The sequence below is a fragment of the Aspergillus caelatus genome (assembly GCF_009193585.1).
Source record: "Aspergillus caelatus strain CBS 763.97 unplaced genomic scaffold BDV27scaffold_142, whole genome shotgun sequence".
NCBI classification, from domain to species: domain Eukaryota; kingdom Fungi; phylum Ascomycota; class Eurotiomycetes; order Eurotiales; family Aspergillaceae; genus Aspergillus; species Aspergillus caelatus.
The window spans coordinates 79,030-95,305 of NW_022475405.1; the positions used below are offsets into that span (position 1 = coordinate 79,030).

The window sequence follows — 16,276 nt, forward strand, 5'->3', positions numbered from 1 at the left end:
CTTAAGTTAAACATATACACATAATCTCTAAGCGATAAATTGACCTAGGTCCAACGGTGAAATGTTGAGGAGCTTGAATAGTACTTCAGTCCAAGTCGCCAACAGTGGTTTAATCTCTCGATATAAGCGCCCTGGTGGGTAAGGCAGCTTGTCTTGCGATTTTAAACTACTAGTCTCTCATGCGTGTCTAGCAATCGAATAGCTTAGAATGAAATCAGGCACGACTTTTCCCTTTATTGGTCGGAGCCTACTACTAGTACTAAGTTAAAAATAGCTGGAAACGATTTGGACCTACCGAAACGAGTTGCTTTTGTTGATGTAATTTCTATGTTGTGCCTTCTGGCATTCCTTTCTTCCTTTCTTTTTATTATTCTTTCTTGTGTTGGTTTCCTTCGCCCTTGCTTCCGTTTACCAAGAAGCATAAAACCTTCCCATATTAGATTCTCGGCTAGACTATGCAAACGAATATCATTCGAACCAGTGAATGCTCTCATTGAAACTATTAGGAGTGTTACTGATAGTACAGCATATGTATAGAGCATTATTATACAGGCATCTTCTGCATCCTATCAAGCTCTATTTCCGGCCCTTCATCTGTAAAGGTTGTAGAGCTTTTAGAATGGGCCGGCTCAGTCAGCTTGACTGTACTCGACGAGGCTCGCCTCGACCGTTGAGCAGAGATGGACTTTCGAGATGTGCTTCTGCTGAAAACCGACTTAATCCCTCGTGCAGTGCCGACAAAATCCACATAAGGCTTATACTGGTTAAAAAAGACACGAGCTGCGGGTAAACTCGAACATGTAATGGCAATAAGCAGTTCCATCATCGCCAGCATCCAGCAATACCAACTAGTCCAGGATGCATCGTAGGAGACATAGTATAGTCGGACAATGAAGTAGAGTCTTATTCCCGCGATAACGGGAGTCAAGTATCCCACAACGAAAATGGAACCTAGAGCGATCTTCTCACGGAACGAAATCCGCAGGTTCCAACACAAGATCGCGGGAAGTGTAGTCACAACCGCATCTTGGATGAGTGCGACACCTGTTGCGACTATAATATGTACCGCTTCGTTATAGCATTTCCACGTATGCGATGCTGCCCATACCGGGTTAATTTGATCCCAGTAGGCGTGGAGTGGTTGACAGGACCCGAATATCACCGCAAGGAAGGCAACACTGTATCCGACGACGGAGAATATACTGATCCACGTGGCGAGTATGAAACCCCGCGATATCGATCGGAAGCCCATTCGTCGGTAGAACAGGAGGACGGAAATTCGCACCAATCCAGAGCCGAGCACATAAAGCATCTCCATTGCGAGTGCCACCTGCCGTTGCGCGATAAGTTTGGGGAGTGTATTGTCCCATGTGTGGAGGTTTGCGCCGTAGACATCCGAGCCTGGTATCGTCAGTTTCTGATCTTTGTGCGAGGTTATAATGTAGAAGGGCGTACTCAGGACAAACGCGATCGCTAACCCGAGAACAGGGATCTAAGATGTCAGCTCTTTAACGATGATAGTGTACGCAATAAACGCAACATACCACAGCCAGTCCAGCACAGAGGTCATCCCAACCGCCTCGACGCTGAATAACACACCTCGCCCAAAGTCGTACCCCAACCGTAGTCAGCGCAATGCCACCAAACACTGACGCGAGGACAATACTCGACAGCCCATGCGATTCAGGGTCGGTCATATTCGGCTTCGGCCACGATGCCATTACTTCAGGTGGTGGTCGTATACCTCCGGGCATCGTGGTCAATGCCAGAAGAAAAGTTCACGCCCGCCACATGAAGTGGAGAGAAATTAAAGAGATAAAGGGACCACAAGAGGGGTGAAGAAGAGTGAGGTGTTGGAGGATGTGACATGCCTACGTCGCGTGGCCGGCATCTCCAGACCGTTGTTACAGTTAAATATATGGCGTACTTTTGTCAATCTTAGCTGTTTTGTACAGTCAGCGACGTCATGATCCCCAACTATATGCAGTGTACACATCAACCCTAACTTGGTGGAGAAAGATCCACTTTTGAGAGACATCGGAGAAACGTTGGAGGTTGCAAACTTTCCTTCGCCCGACTAGCGACATTGGCGATGGCCGATCGGTCAGAGACATGGCTCGCTCTGTAGTTTCCTCATTTAGATAGGAGAAGAACGGCGGAAATTAAAACTTTTTTCCCCATGCCTCATCTATGTCTGAGACTAGTTTTAAAAAGCGAGGCGATCAATCTGCTAGTTAAATTAAGCGAAGATCTTTATCATATGATGCTGTAAGCTAAGTAAATTAGTCTCCAATCCTCCCTATAACGCACGTTCTAGACCGGTGTGCTAATGTATGGCCGAGTCGGGATCCCGTCGGGAACGTGGATTTGGTAAAGTAAGTTGACAATTCAGCTTCTCAACCGCAAAGGATACCCTCAGGGGAAAGGATACGACGAAGTTCGAGGATCCATGTCGAGCAAAACTTTTGGAATTCAAGCAAGCTTGGACATTCTGTTCGCCGGGGTGAAAATGATCTGCCGATGGCGCCGAAGCTTAACAAGTCCGTGACTCCTATTGGCTGCGATCCCGAACCCTAAGACGTTTATGCTTGGAAACTTTCGGGTGGGTCGGATTTGCACCAAAACGATAGGATAAAATACCAGCTTATTCCACTTGACACAAATTTCGGTTCCTGAAGGATCACTTAGTCTCACTATGCCAACTTTTCAGTCTCAGATTAGAGTTATGGAGGATCAAACTGAGTTCCCAACGAGATGGAAACGGTAGTGCAGACGAGCACAGGCCAGGGTAAAACACGGTTTGATCGCCCACGACCAAGTGCTGATTCTTGTGTTTCGGAGGGTCTGTCCTTGACCCTGTTTTACACTGCACCTAGTGTAGTTTATGATTTCGCTTATCATGGCTGAGGAGCTACTGTCTAAGGTGATGCGTGTACTAAGGCTGCACTATATCCTTTCCACGCTAAATACGGAACCGCAACTTCCACCTTAGACAACTAGTACATGAAATAAGATGCCTCATCATGATAGTCTGCCCTAATATTGGGATAGTCGCCAACACTAGTGTTCAATTTAATGTCGTTGTAGGAAGCACAAGGGAGCTGTAGTTTAGACGCCCTGGCGTTCTCCGTGACCATCATCATAGGCCAATGCTTTGTGATGGCTCCCCAGAATGCTAGAAATCTGGGCGGACTTCTTCTTCATTATCGGCTCCAGGTAGCTAAGAGTCCACTGTCTGGCCTGAGCGTCCTGTATGTCGTTGGAATTCTGTGCGTCAACCCTGGTTCGGGGTTCCACGCTAACTTGCCGAACCACAGGACAACTGCTGCCATACCAGCCACGATGGTAGTGGAGAAGAATGGTATTCCAGGACCCGCTCTGGGATCCTCAACGGTGGGCTTCCACATTGGCTTCATTTCTCTGCGCCGTACTTGAATTATTGGTAAAACTGGTTAGGCACCTTTTGGGATTTGCATTCCGTTGCCTTTCTTTGCCTTTTTTTCTCTTGTCTTTCCTCCTCTCTATTCATCTCTTACATATAGCTTTGCCAAGTTCATTCGGGGATGGCCCTGGTCTTACAGTGAATTCCTGACTATACGGCTTCCAGCATATATGAGGAGTCTCTGTGATAGCATTGTACACTTAGGACCAACTCCTTTAGCATGTCAAATAGCCTTACTATGGTCAGTATTAAAGCAAGACAACCCACGAGTCACTTGACCGTTGATCATGTGACAAGCCAATTTTAGTTGTTCCTTTCGCCCTAAAACTCCTTCGAGCAATTTAGCTCGCAGCCTAGGTCAGACTAGCTTCAGGGGCAACTGATCTTCAATCTTCATTTTCCAACGGATTCTTTTTCATACAATATGTCTATCTCCCACTTGCGTTGACATATTAATTGCACTAATATAATTTGATTTATGAGAATGCAAAAGTAAGACACGGAATTGCCGATCCTGGTAAGGGGTCAGGGTCAGGATTCAGCTAAAAATATATATTCTGGGATCAATATGGGGATCGGAAAGTAGCCGACTGCTATGCTAAAGCATTGACAAACTTTATTGGCAAGGATCTGAGGACGAATAGCCGCATATGGTAAATGGTTCATAGTCATCTTTGATCCATGTGGGTACAGTGGTACGAATCTGGCTTTCTGCAGATTGACTCACTGCACTATTCAATTTTAATCTGGAGGTCTTTCTTGACTTGGAAAGTAAACTCATGAAGGTGGGGGAAAGATCAGATTTTTTCTATCGGGTTATCGTTTGTCTAAAGGCCCAATATGAAATATTGTATAGAGGGCTGTGGGAGACGGCTCTACTAAGTGAAGTATAAATTGTAAATATTGTAGCAATACTTCTTTCGAGCGTTTCCCTACGTGGTAGCGTTGACAGGCTTATATATGGCACTGAACCGGCCTTTAATGCTTTCCATGAGTATTCTGTTCATAGATCGTAGGTGCAAGTGGCAACAACATCTTGGACGGTACTGGCCCCTCGAGCAGTAGTAATGTGATAAAGAAACACAATTTATCATATTTAAATGTGTCATGGTTTCATATCAATACCTCCCTTGTCTATCATACCTCCCTTTTGCAGCTTTATAAACATCTAAGCGCTGACTAGGCTTATATGTGTGCATTAAATTGTTTTATGGCATAACTAAGCATTGCATTTGATACGGGCCTGTTTATTTGAATATTTTATAAGACTAGTGAAAGATGTCTGAGCCCCTGCGGTATTTTTGCACAGGTTAATAATTGTCTAATCTGGCATGCAGACATGTGGCATTATGCTTAGCAAACAAGTCAAATATCCTACAAACCTGGCAAATTTCTATCAAGGAAGTGCCCAAATGACATACTGCTATGCATCCTGAAGTGCTGTGCTGCATAAACTAAGGTTCCATAACTAGCAGCTATGATTCACATATATTATTTGTCTTTGACCTCAACCCATTCCGCTTGATTCTCAGCGCAACACGCTTCAAGGGCTGCCAATGCCTTTCTCTCGAGAATTTCCAATAATTCAATTAACGCGTCAACCACTCCGCCGGAAGGCCCTGGCCTAGCGACGACATTGAATGAAGCATCTTTTGCCATTAATGGACTGGTTATATAGGCATAGACATACGTCTTTTCGTCTAGAAAAATTAGTAACGTGAGTGGTTGTGGTCGAAGAACAACGCACACGATCTTCCCGTGTCTTCAGTCTTTCGTTGCACTGTCTGCCTCCCGGTAATAAGGTCGATGTTCGAATAATCAGACCATACGACCTTTGCATTTGCTATCATCCGACATATCAACTTTCGTCTATAGTTGCTCGGGACGTGAAAGAGCAACCTAAAACCTGCTCACGAAGTAGTGGCACCTGCATATGGCGCAGGAGGGTGCCTCGTTCTTCGTAGTGAAGGAATACTACGACTCTGTCGGCCATGCTTTTCTGCGAAACATCAGCAATAAACTGGAAGCTGTTAGTTTGGTTTGGATGGGTATATGATTGAGCACCTGTGAGCTTTCAGTCCATCTGTTCAGCTGATGACCACGTCATGAGGGGTTGATGGCAAACGCTAATCGTCACATCAATGCTGTTGACCTTGGAATCTGGCCAATTGATGTGAACTACCTGGACTGGTGCCTACTTCCGTCACACATATAGAATATTCCGAAGCTGACATCACATGTTCACTTGTAGCTCTAGAGGTTACTGATACCATACCCTATAACTAGCCAGTCTGAACGGGAACTCCATTTTAACGTCGCCCCCGTGTTTCATTCATTGACCACTTCCCTACAATTTGAGTTCTATGCTCGCATTGATTCCTACTTTAAGAAATGTGACTGCTAACGATAGGACTGAAAGTGCTAAGATATATATATAATGACACACCCCATTCCGTTAGAAGGTACGTTAACCTATCTATATCGATGAATGCCTCCCATTTGCAGACGCTCAATCATTAAGAGCCATGAAATAACGATGGATCTTCTTTTACATAGATTCTGCAATTTAACATGATCTTATTGATACCTACTAAAAGGCACATGAATACATATTGCTCTCAGGGTCCTAATCGAACTATATCTCTCACACGGATCAGTCATTGAAAAACAATCACTTCATGGCGTTCATATCTGCGTAGCCTCACTAACTAGGTGTCTATGTGCATGCATGAAAACCAAATTGGGTCGACAATGTCCTCGGAAAACAGACCTCCCCCTGTTCTTTCCCTTCCGAACCAAGCTCTTCCTCCTAATGGAATAGTAACTCCAGACCACAAGCCAGGTCTCATGAAAAGTCGTCTAATCGTTTCTTAGAACTTCTTAGGAGCTCTGTAGTTGACGGTGACGTGGCAAGAGTCACAGTTGTTGGTGCCGTAGCTTCCCTTGTGGTGACCACAGGAGTCCAGGATTGATTGTGCTGTGTCACGGATGTTCTTGCCGCTGAGCTTTTGTTCACCAGCACCGTTGGTAGCGTAAACCATGTAGCAATTTCCGACGGAGAATTCAGAGCCGTCACCGTAGTCCGAACCTTCATCGATTCTCCGGATCGCCTCCTGGCAATCAGTAATACTGGGAGAATTGCTAGAGCCCTTGCAGCTTTACGGGCAATGGTCGTTAGCAAGTTCGACGACGAGGGCATAAGGAGTCCACATACTTGTTGGAGTAGGCAAGGCTGCCGGTCACAAGAAGTGCGACGTTAATGAGGGTAGTGAATTGCATTGTGGATGGCTTAAAGGGTAGTTTGGTTCGAAGTGTGTTGGTTCTGGGAGTGCTGGATGTGTTGGAGTATGATTCCTATGAGATCCAAAGCTGGGGAGTTTCCCTCCTTTTATAATTGAGAGAGGTGCTCATGGTGAGTAGTTTTGAAGGTGAGGGATACGTTGAACAGCTGGTGTAGACTGAGGCTGACCCCAATCCGAGCAATCCTCCTCGCTGGAGATCTCGTATTGCTCTCGCGAATAGAAGCTTATTGTTCTTGTTGGGAACCATTTGATGTAAGGACAACTGTGATGCAGGCGGCTATCCACATCATAGCCCCATCACGGAGTTGAATCTATTCCGATGCAGCTCGTTTCCTATACAGGAAGGAGAAGCCTCCTCGGACATCGGTTCATACTACATTTTCCTAGTCCCCAGAACATGTATTATCCTATCTTTGCTGAAGCAGTATTCGACTGTAGAACCCTCAGCAATTCATCATTTTGGTTATCCTAAGCTATAACAGAACCAGCCATCTCCATTATCGATGCCGCATGATCGTCTTCATGGTGGTTATAAGCATTCGTGTGGTTGTTTAACCGCGTGTTATCCCTTGCTGCAGCGCCCCACATATACCTGAAGCGCATGGAGTACACCGATCATCAGGCTGTGCCATGTCTAAAGATGGAAGGATATTCAGTAACGTTACAACGAGAATGGGGCTCCAAACCCCAATGGGTCCACAGTGGACACGCAGAAATCTAATATTACCTCGGGTTGCGATCGATTCCAAACCTTTCTCCAACTACGTTGAGTCAGGACCAACCTCGTCCATCTTATGCATGCATATCGGAGAGAAGGCAGAGCTTAAGGTACGGGACATTGAGTACGAGATGAAACCATGTAAAAAATGCTTTGTTATTGTTTTTATTTTTATTCCTGATACTGAGGATCTCCGTAGAGTGAGATCGGGGTTCAACGAATCACGTTTCGGGGAGATATGCCCTAGATGCCCTAAGAAGATCAACCCAATTCCCAGCAGGTACCACAGGGAGTTATGCACATCAATGGAATTTATGACCGAACTTCCCCGCCTCCTGTTCACATTGCATTGATTAATACGGAACTGTTAACTACCAACATTTCTCGTTGTGATGTGACTGGTCAATCTTGTAGGGAATCCATTACCTAAGGATCAACGTTGCTGCATGGCTTCAGCCCCAAAGCATTAGTAGGTTACCAATTTTACGTCATGCAGCATTTCCGAACTACCCGAATAGCTGAGTCATGTGTATAGTTATGTAAGGGTTCGGCTGATTCGCACCCCTTGTCTGAGGGACATCGACTGGAGACGTGGCTTTCTGTTGACTCCCAAAGGCGTTATGATTTCTATGAGGCCGGTGTCAGACCGCAAGAGCGATCTGCCCTGAACCCCTCTCAGAACATATGTCTTTCTTTTCAGGGATCTTCTCGTTAATTGGGTATTGTCGTCGCAGATATTATAGGCCGTTGATCCAGGCTTTGCCGCGGCATCCTCGATCCTCGATACCATCGGTGCCTTTTGTGGCGACCGCCTTAGTACTATGTTTATGTCTTCGTCTGGACTATTGTAAGCCTTTCTATTGTTACATGGATGCTTTATCCGATATACACGCGACTTCTAGCTCACTACTTGTCGCTTCGCGCTAAGCTATTGAACTCGGACCGACCTGGCCGAGGGAACCCGCGCAATGAGAAGGTCTTCATGGCTGCAACCCTGTATGACCCCAGTGGAGAGCTCGTATGAGGACATTGGAGGTCCAGTGTTCTCCAGTTTATCAACCTACTTGGAGAGGACAATGCCTTCCTCAGTCTATACGAAAATGACAGCGATGGCAAAGTCGCATTGCAAGCTCTAGAGAAACGCGTTGCATGCACCAAGTCAATTTTATACGGGGGCCATGTAATCTGCATAACCCCCCCCCCAAAGTTACCATTCCGGGTGGTGAAGAGCGAACAAAGAGCATTGTGTATTTAGCCGAGGCTCGCAACCGGGCTCTTGAACCCGTTAGAGAAAACTACGATTCATTACGATAAGAATCTGTATCTAAACGACGTCGCCTTTAATCCCATCGACGCATTAGAGCTGCTGTTCTCTACCAACGTCGACGATACAGTGATAGCGCAATACCGCGCCGCTTGTGCCGTTGATTTCATCAACCCCTTCAAATTCTACGATACCTATGCTTCCCGGGATTCAGAGGGGTGCAGCATGGGCCTCCCTTTCCTCCCCTGGTTCTCGGGCTCTGACAGCGGACAAAGCGGTAAGGACGTTCTCAACGGAAGGGATACCGTGCTGGTCCGGAGTTGCTGGGGAGGTATGGTAGCCTTCGAGGCGCAGTCTTTCCGAGGTGGTACCGGGCAAAAGACTGAGATAGCGGGGACACGACTCCCAGCACGGTTCCGTGCTTTACAAGATATTAATCTGTTTTGGGATGCCTTTAAATGCTGTCTCATTCATGTAGATATCCAGGCGCCGCAACATAATCCAGGCGACTTGACCGAGACGAGCATCTAAATGAACCCGTTCGTGCGTGTGGCGTATGATAGCCCTACACTGTCTTGGCTTTGGACGACTCGTCGCTTTGAGAGGCTATCCTCGATTATCCATAATATCGGTAACCATCTTATTGGTCTGCCTTGGTATAACCCTCATCGAGAGGAGGTTCCAGGACAGAATGTCGAAGACACTGTGTTCGTTACCTATGACAAGGGAAGTGGCTCCTTTCAGACTGTTGAGCGAATTGCCAGATATGATGGCTTCTGTGGGCGACAAGGGTTGCAGGTTATTACTCCCTGTCGTGAAGAAGGCCAGAAAGGTTGGCAGACTATACCAATGCCGACGCTGGCCTTAGCTTGAGATGAGTGATTCTACACGTTGTCTACTTTGTTTTGATGTACTATTGGAAGCTTTTGCAACATCTGCGTATACTTATCAGAGGGGCGTATTTCCACCTGGTGGTGTCTAACCCTCTAGGCTGGGAATGAGATTGAAAGCCACACTTAGTTTTGCTATCAGTACTCGGTTTCTGACACCGGAGTAACTCCGTCGTAGTGCCTCAGCCTCACACCTGTGGCCCGTCACGTGGTAACCTTGTAGCGCTGTAATACGGGTACGGTATTCGACGTATCACACCACCACAATTCCTCTCTTCATGTATCCTTCTAGATGGAAGGCTCGAGACAACGACGGGTCCATCAGGCTTGCGAGCCCTGTCGGTAAGGTTAAATCAAGTTTGGATGATACTTTGGCCGTCTAATGAGATACAACTAGCCGGAAAAAGGTCAAATGCCCTGGACAACGGCCAACGTGCTCGTTTTGCCAGCGCCTGGGACAGCCTTGCAATTATAGCTCCGGTCCGCCTGGCCAGCGGTTCCGTAATCAAGAAAGGCATCATGGCACTCTCGTAAGTTCCATATTATCATTCGATCTGATTCAAATGAACAGAGCTCCAGCCGTGTAGTTGGCGTCTACTGACGGGTGTGCAGGGGCGTCGGATGGAGGCACTTGAAGACAAGCTAGATCAAGTCCTGCGGTCTCTAGAGTAAGACTCACATTTTGCAGTCGCCTAGTTCAAGCACTGACTGTCTCCAATGAAGCCGTTCCAACACACGAGCTTCACCGACGGGTGTCCTTACCAGATCATCGAAATCTACACACTCTCCGACGCCCTCACAAGCACACCAAACCATTGAATTGCAGCCTATTCATGACGTCGGACTGTGAGTGCGATATAACCCCTATTATGGCGAGCCCTCAAGCTGATCTTGGAAGCCCAATCTTCCCGGCTGGAGAAGACAGGCTTGTTGAAGTTGGTCAGTTATACCAGAAATGGTGCCACAACCAACCACTGTGTCTATTCAGACAAGAGGATTTCCCCAACTCTGTCCAATTCCGTGATCAGGAGCTTCAGCTAGCAATACAGACGTTGACTTGCCGATTTCCACCCGGCCATCTCAAACCCACCATTCGACACGAGATAGACTCAATGTCTGGCCTGTGTCGAAAATTAGTCATGGAACACGTTGCAAACAGCAAGGTGAAGCTTTCAACATTACAGACCCTCTGCCTTCTGAGCATGGCCTGCTTTGCCGGTGAGTACGACTTGATAGGTGTGCAAAGTCTGGAAAGTTGGATTAACGCTATCTGTAAAAGATGGAGATGTGATGCAAGCAGGCCTTGACCTTGCAATGGCCAGCTATTTTGCAAGCTGCCTCCCGGCTGCGTCATCCCTTGGGGACCCATTGGAATGCTCCCTGTGCATTCAAAGCATTTCCTTACTGCAATGCCTCCAGGCATCTATTCCCGATGCAACAAAGGCTACGAGCATAGGGACATTGTTCAGGAACAGCAGTATGTTGGAGACAACCAATCATCGATCCATTAGACTTCCTCTGCGTTATGAGCCAGGTCCCGAGGATGACTCAGACCGCGGCATCCTATTTTACATGTCCCAAGCTGCTGAGGTATGGCATATGGCCCGGATTTACGCAGCTGCACAAGTCGGATCGGAAGATCCTCCCCCATGGGAACCACAATCTGATTATTCAATTGTCATGTTGCGCAACCTTGAGCTGGACTGTAGATTCCCACTCAGGTACCGATTTGCAAAGAATAATTTTGGGGGTGTATCCCCGGAGGCACTACATCAGCGAAGGGACTATTGGGGTCCATGGCTATTTATACAATTTATTCATGCTGCCATTCCGACTCTAATAAATCACCCTTTCCTCTTATCCATGCGCTTGAAAAATTTCCGGCACATGATGCCACAAACCTTCATGCATCAATCATTTGATCATATCTCCCGGCATACTGCCTGGACCATTTGTTTTCTCGATCTTGTGGAAACGCAAAATTTCCAGATTTCCGATCCTTCCATTGCCCACTGCGTGGTCGTGGTTGCTACGATTCACTTACAACACAGTTTCGTTGAGGATGACAGCCTTCGCAAGAGAGCACAAGACGGTTACGATAAGTGCATGCGATTTCTGGACCGCATGGGATCAATATGGCCTTTCGTTTTCTCGATGGTATCTCTTGCCTAGTACAGTGCTATGGGCCCCGGCTGACTTTCATTTACTCAGACGCAAAACCTTCGCAAACTTGAAGATAGCATTACTACGGTTCCACCGATTGACACTCAATCCAACGGGCCCCACGAGCCTCACCTCTCCTGGTCGATCGATGCTCAGTTACTCTGGGATATTCTGATATACGAAAAAGCGGGCAGAAGGGAAACGAATACCGATAAATCCATGTTTGATGGTATCATCGATGTGGAGGATCAATGTCATGAGTCAGATGTTGCAGAGTTTTCCATGGTTGGTACTGCAGGCATCTCGGGTCATAAGACGGCTTGGAAGGAGATCTCTGCCTATGCACCCGAGGACAACACTCCGCGCCACCAACTCAATAGGTTGAACACACCAATTGGGTCTACCAGCCAAGGACCCAGTGCCACACAATTGGGGGGTGTCGATAGTTTGACAGACCTGAACATGATTAATCAGGGCGACTTCTTTCTACAAGCTGAAGATTATGGGAGGGCCATCCATGACTGGTTTAACTTTGATATGACCGATCCAATGTACGGTCGGATGCTTTGAAGCAGTCGCATGGGGGCTTTGTGATGAATAAAGGCGTTAGGGAATACTTTCCTCCGCCACAATCAAGAGACTCTGAGGCAGAAATGAGTCCCTTCCGAACAAGAAACCAAACAGACAACCTTGAACCATGGAGGCGTCGTATGATTCACCAAGCTTGTAGCGTTACAGATTGACTCAAAGGGGCTTACTACGTTGCATTTTGCCTCAAGATATCCGTCCTCCAGCTCGGGGGTCAGTTGCAGGCGGGTGAATAGATCGATACGAGACCGAATTTCAAGTTCATGGGTCGGATATAGACACAGAGACTGACTTTCCCCACTCTGGCTGGTAGATCCTGGGTCACCTAGTGCAACTCCAGAAGTCTTCCTAATTCGTAAGAATACTATGTCAACAATGTTATCTCGCAGTTCAATATGTCATTTCCCGGACGCGTTGGTTTCTCAGTAGAAAGCCCACTTCGTCTGCGGGCTACCAAGAGAGTCAATTCATCCGAACCGTCTCCAAGTCAAGAGTATAAGCTCTTCATAGTATTGGGCTTCTTAGTCTTGACCCTCGGAATGAGAGAGCCGGTGGGGACGGAAACACCTCCGGGCTTACCGGGTCGGTGACACTATGAATAAATTACATTTTTGATGAGCAGAACGGGCGACAACCCGCCTATTGGTAAAAGCTTCGTTTGTATGTGGGAATATAACATTCCAGAAAAGTCAACAGAAGGATAATAACGTTCGAGAATCACTAAGTATGCTGCACTTCCCACCTTGGCAACTATTGTCTTTGGCCAGGAGATTTTTAAGTAATTTATTGTATTCTAATCTATATATCTTCTACTTGTAATCCAAAATATATCTAATCTCGCTCGTTCCATATATCCTGCAGCCTATTGGCCTACTACGCTCCGAAGGGCCAAGGCATACCGCGAGCCTGATTAGGTACGCCGAAGAAGTTTTTACCATATTCTATAAATCTCTGTAGAGTTGGGAATTATTTGAAGCTTAGATATCTATAGTGATATAGATTTAGTTATATTTACAAATTCCAACACGATCAATCACACGAGCAATAAACTGATTAGGACCAGCGCCTCTATTATATCCTACTATAGTACAGTCTTTACTACACCACCGCTGCTGGGTTAGAGAAATAATTAATCGATTTCAGGATTGACATAGTACAAAAGCCCCGCCAATTTCATGTTTTCCCAGGCCGTCAACGAAAAAAAGAATGACTTTTCTTCACAGAAATTAGAGTGACCAGATCAGATTCACATGAGGCATGATGCTTTGGGCAAATTGTTGGTTTCCGGCATAATCACTCTGCTCAGGATTCGACACAGATGATCAACTATCAATGATGAGAGTCTGAGAAGGACACCGAGGTTACGCGTATTTCTTTAGCAGACAGTGATGAAAAGACCCAGACTTGAAGGGGTATTAGCTTCCGTTCAATTGAAAGGTGTGTCTACCAAGACGAGTAAACTTACGGAGACGGGTTGAAGTCCTCAAAGAAGTTAAGGTCCGTGGTACCGGCATTTTTCATCTCGAAGGCAATAGCCTCACCAGCGGGGCAAGAGAAGGTTGAGACAACGAATGAATTTCCAGGTGAAACCGTGATACTACCTAGGTCCTGTGAGATAGAGGGGGCATTGTCAAAGGTAGTAGAGGTATTAGCAGCCTTGGAAAGTTTGGAAAAGTTTATGTTGCCGTCACCGCTGAAACTAAAGGATGAGGTCTGAAGATCAGCTTTCCGGGGAAATAGGAAGACTAATCTGCACGTCTTGCCAGAATCAGACTGGGGAATATCGAAGTTAAATATACTTGAGATGGTCGAGGTCACCGTGCCGTTGAATGAGTTGCCTAAAGGCTTATTGGGAGACTCTGAGTTGACAGGGATGATCAGGTGAGGAAACTCAAAGTTGCCGGATGATAACGTGGTCGGACAGCTACTGCTAGCGGACGAAGTGGCTGGCGGGGCAGAGGGGGTAGAGGAGGCAGAGGGTACGCATGAGTCGGCCCTCAATTGGATGTTTACACACTTCCCGAGGGCCTTGCTTGGAGTGACATGGATGTTCATACCACCGTTCTGGCCAGTGTCACAAGCAATGAAGTCAGAGCCACCTTGAAACTCTAGCAGGCCAGATGGGCTAATAGAGAAGCCCGACTCGGGTGTGGCACCCTGATCACACTGGAACTGAGTAGTTGGTGCTAAGCTGTTTGTTAGTTTGTTAAAGCTTCTTCCAGTGTCCAAAAGGTGTGTTATTCACGAGTTAGAATGCAGCCACGGCCACTGCCATCCGTGATAGATCCATCTGAGCTAATACAGAATTGCGCAGGAGACAGAGTGTTGTCACCAATACGGTTTTGTCCATCGCTGAGCTGGCCAACGGTGCCCGAGGCACCGCCTGAGGCAGTAAGATGGAAGCAACAATTAGTAGTGCGACCCATGAGGCCCTGGGCGCTGGCCGCAAGAGCCGCTAAAATGATGAAGTTTTTCATGATCGTGAATAGTATAGGTTTTGGGGCTTGAAAATGAGGTGACTAGAAGTGATGGCCCTCTAAGGGAGATACAGCATATTTATGTTTAGAGCTAGCTTGACAGTGCTCCTTGTTTCAAAGAATTGAGACTCGTAAGCCTGGACCAACCGGACACTGACCTGGGAGATATAGTAGACGTCATCCTGAACGAATATCTCTAGATACCTGAGACCTACCAATAAGGCGATGCTTAATGAACACCAGCGTGAACTAGATCCCGCTAGCTTCGCGTGCATTGAGATACTGTTCTCGGTAAGTGTAGTCTGGGTGGCGATATCGTTTACCACGGCTCGCCGATCTGAGCGCGTAATATGAGTGGCTGCCTCTGACTGCACTGTTGAATTACATGCATCAATGCACAAAGTACCATGGTTTGTAGATGTTATCCGTTGGTTCATATGGTTTATTAATAGGATCTACAAGTAGTGAAAACACGCAGAAGCTCTCATGTAGTGGGTAAAGCTTATCCGACTGGAATCCCTACTAAATACCTTGCCGGTTGTATCCCATCCGGGAAACAAATGCCAATTAGAAATCGGCCACGCAAAAATATATGTTTCTGTATAATCATGTGCTCAACGCACGGATAAAGATGATTGAAATGGATTTTAACCCCATTGTAAATTTAAGGTAACACGATATGGGTCATGTTGTATAAAGGCGTGACTTAATGTGATAGATTGTAGAAGAGACTGGTTAGGGTCGGCGTTAAGATCTAGCCAAAGGCCATCACTCTATTTTTCCGTACTTGGTACGAACCATGATATGTTGTTCGAAGCCTAGCTATGAATATCGCCCACTGTATATACTCCAAGATAGGAAAGAGTTTGTCGTAGTATAGATATCTCGGTGGTCATACGACTCCCTGGTGAAACTTGACAAATAAATAAAGATGCTGAGTGGCAGGTGCAATCGCCAAAGCATTTGGAGAACAGGTTTTGAAGCCCATGCGATCAAAATAGATTGGAAACTCGCCAGGTCGCATCTGATGAAGCTGCTGAGGTGCGCTGAAGAAAAAACCCAACATGAAAAGAACCAATCAATGAAATGAATGGGAAGGAAAAATGAAAGCTCAGCTAGCCCTACCAATGATCCCTAGCTAATACCGTGAAATAATTAGGTGTCCTAAGGCATAGCTGCCTGGGTGCCCAGGTAGGAAGATATTCGACCCTCAGGATGCTTGATACCGGTACCTTTACCCAATGCCTGTGGAAAGGCGACATTGTTTATTTGTAGTGTGCGCAGATCACGTGAGTTCTAGGGAAGGCCTTCAGGCGCGCGCTGTTGTGTGCGTTATACTTCCTGCGGTATCATATTCTTCAATAATATATAATACTTATCATTGGCCCCTTTAGTACTGTTTTCTTTCTTTCTTTTTTTCTTTTTTTTTTTT

General features: G+C 46.4%; 6 protein-coding genes across 6 annotated transcripts; 3 read left to right on the forward strand and 3 right to left on the reverse strand.

Moving 5' to 3' along the window:
- Positions 1-544: 544 nt before the first annotated feature.
- BDV27DRAFT_146999 (uncharacterized protein) lies at positions 545-1,697 on the reverse strand (the record flags this gene model as incomplete). Its single annotated transcript, XM_032070675.1, has 3 exons — positions 545-1,401; positions 1,456-1,492; positions 1,545-1,697. The coding sequence occupies 3 exons, from the start codon at positions 1,695-1,697 to the stop codon at positions 545-547; spliced, it is 1,047 nt and encodes a 348-aa protein (XP_031925520.1).
- Positions 1,698-6,312: 4,615 nt separating this feature from the next.
- Positions 6,313-6,721, reverse strand: BDV27DRAFT_159785 (uncharacterized protein; the record flags this gene model as incomplete). Its single annotated transcript, XM_032072928.1, has 2 exons — positions 6,313-6,598; positions 6,657-6,721. 2 exons carry the CDS (start codon positions 6,719-6,721, stop codon positions 6,313-6,315), a joined length of 351 nt encoding a protein of 116 aa, XP_031925521.1.
- A 1,187-nt stretch (positions 6,722-7,908) lies between these two features.
- On the forward strand, positions 7,909-9,599 carry BDV27DRAFT_147000 (glycosyltransferase family 69 protein; the record flags this gene model as incomplete). The annotated part of the gene is made up of 6 exons (XM_032070676.1): positions 7,909-7,931; positions 7,998-8,001; positions 8,280-8,480; positions 8,514-8,684; positions 8,718-9,166; positions 9,290-9,599. 6 exons carry the CDS (start codon positions 7,909-7,911, stop codon positions 9,597-9,599), a joined length of 1,158 nt encoding a protein of 385 aa, XP_031925522.1.
- A 309-nt stretch (positions 9,600-9,908) lies between these two features.
- BDV27DRAFT_18439 (uncharacterized protein) lies at positions 9,909-12,556 on the forward strand (the record flags this gene model as incomplete). The annotated part of the gene is made up of 7 exons (XM_032075943.1): positions 9,909-9,958; positions 10,014-10,146; positions 10,229-10,284; positions 10,340-10,462; positions 10,515-10,834; positions 10,896-11,773; positions 11,828-12,556. The coding sequence occupies 7 exons, from the start codon at positions 9,909-9,911 to the stop codon at positions 12,347-12,349; spliced, it is 2,082 nt and encodes a 693-aa protein (XP_031925523.1). The 3' UTR covers positions 12,350-12,556.
- Positions 12,557-13,474: 918 nt separating this feature from the next.
- On the reverse strand, positions 13,475-14,946 carry BDV27DRAFT_131537 (putative GPI anchored cell wall protein). The gene is made up of 3 exons (XM_032067649.1): positions 14,613-14,946; positions 13,833-14,553; positions 13,475-13,770 (listed from the first exon to the last, which is right to left on the reverse strand). Exons 1-3 carry the CDS (start codon positions 14,842-14,844, stop codon positions 13,743-13,745), a joined length of 981 nt encoding a protein of 326 aa, XP_031925524.1. The 5' UTR covers positions 14,845-14,946; the 3' UTR covers positions 13,475-13,742.
- A 792-nt stretch (positions 14,947-15,738) lies between these two features.
- Positions 15,739-16,080, forward strand: BDV27DRAFT_131539 (uncharacterized protein). The gene has a single exon (XM_032067650.1). It carries the CDS (start codon positions 15,776-15,778, stop codon positions 15,932-15,934), a length of 159 nt encoding a protein of 52 aa, XP_031925525.1. The 5' UTR covers positions 15,739-15,775; the 3' UTR covers positions 15,935-16,080.
- Positions 16,081-16,276: the final 196 nt, after the last annotated feature.

Bases quoted from the DNA above. Each gene is read 5' to 3' on its own strand.
- BDV27DRAFT_131537 (XM_032067649.1), bottom strand. From the start codon at position 14,844: ATGAAAAACTTCATCATTTTAGCGGCTCTTGCGGCCAGCGCCCAGGGC. The intron at 14,554-14,612 runs GTGAATAACACA...CAAACAGCTTAG, and splicing joins CCGTGGCTGCATTCTAACTC to CACCAACTACTCAGTTCCAG. The intron at 13,771-13,832 runs GTAAGTTTACTC...TACCCCTTCAAG, and splicing joins GAGGACTTCAACCCGTCTCC to TCTGGGTCTTTTCATCACTG.
- BDV27DRAFT_131539 (XM_032067650.1), top strand. From the start codon at position 15,776: ATGCTGAGTGGCAGGTGCAATCGCCAAAGCATTTGGAGAACAGGTTTT.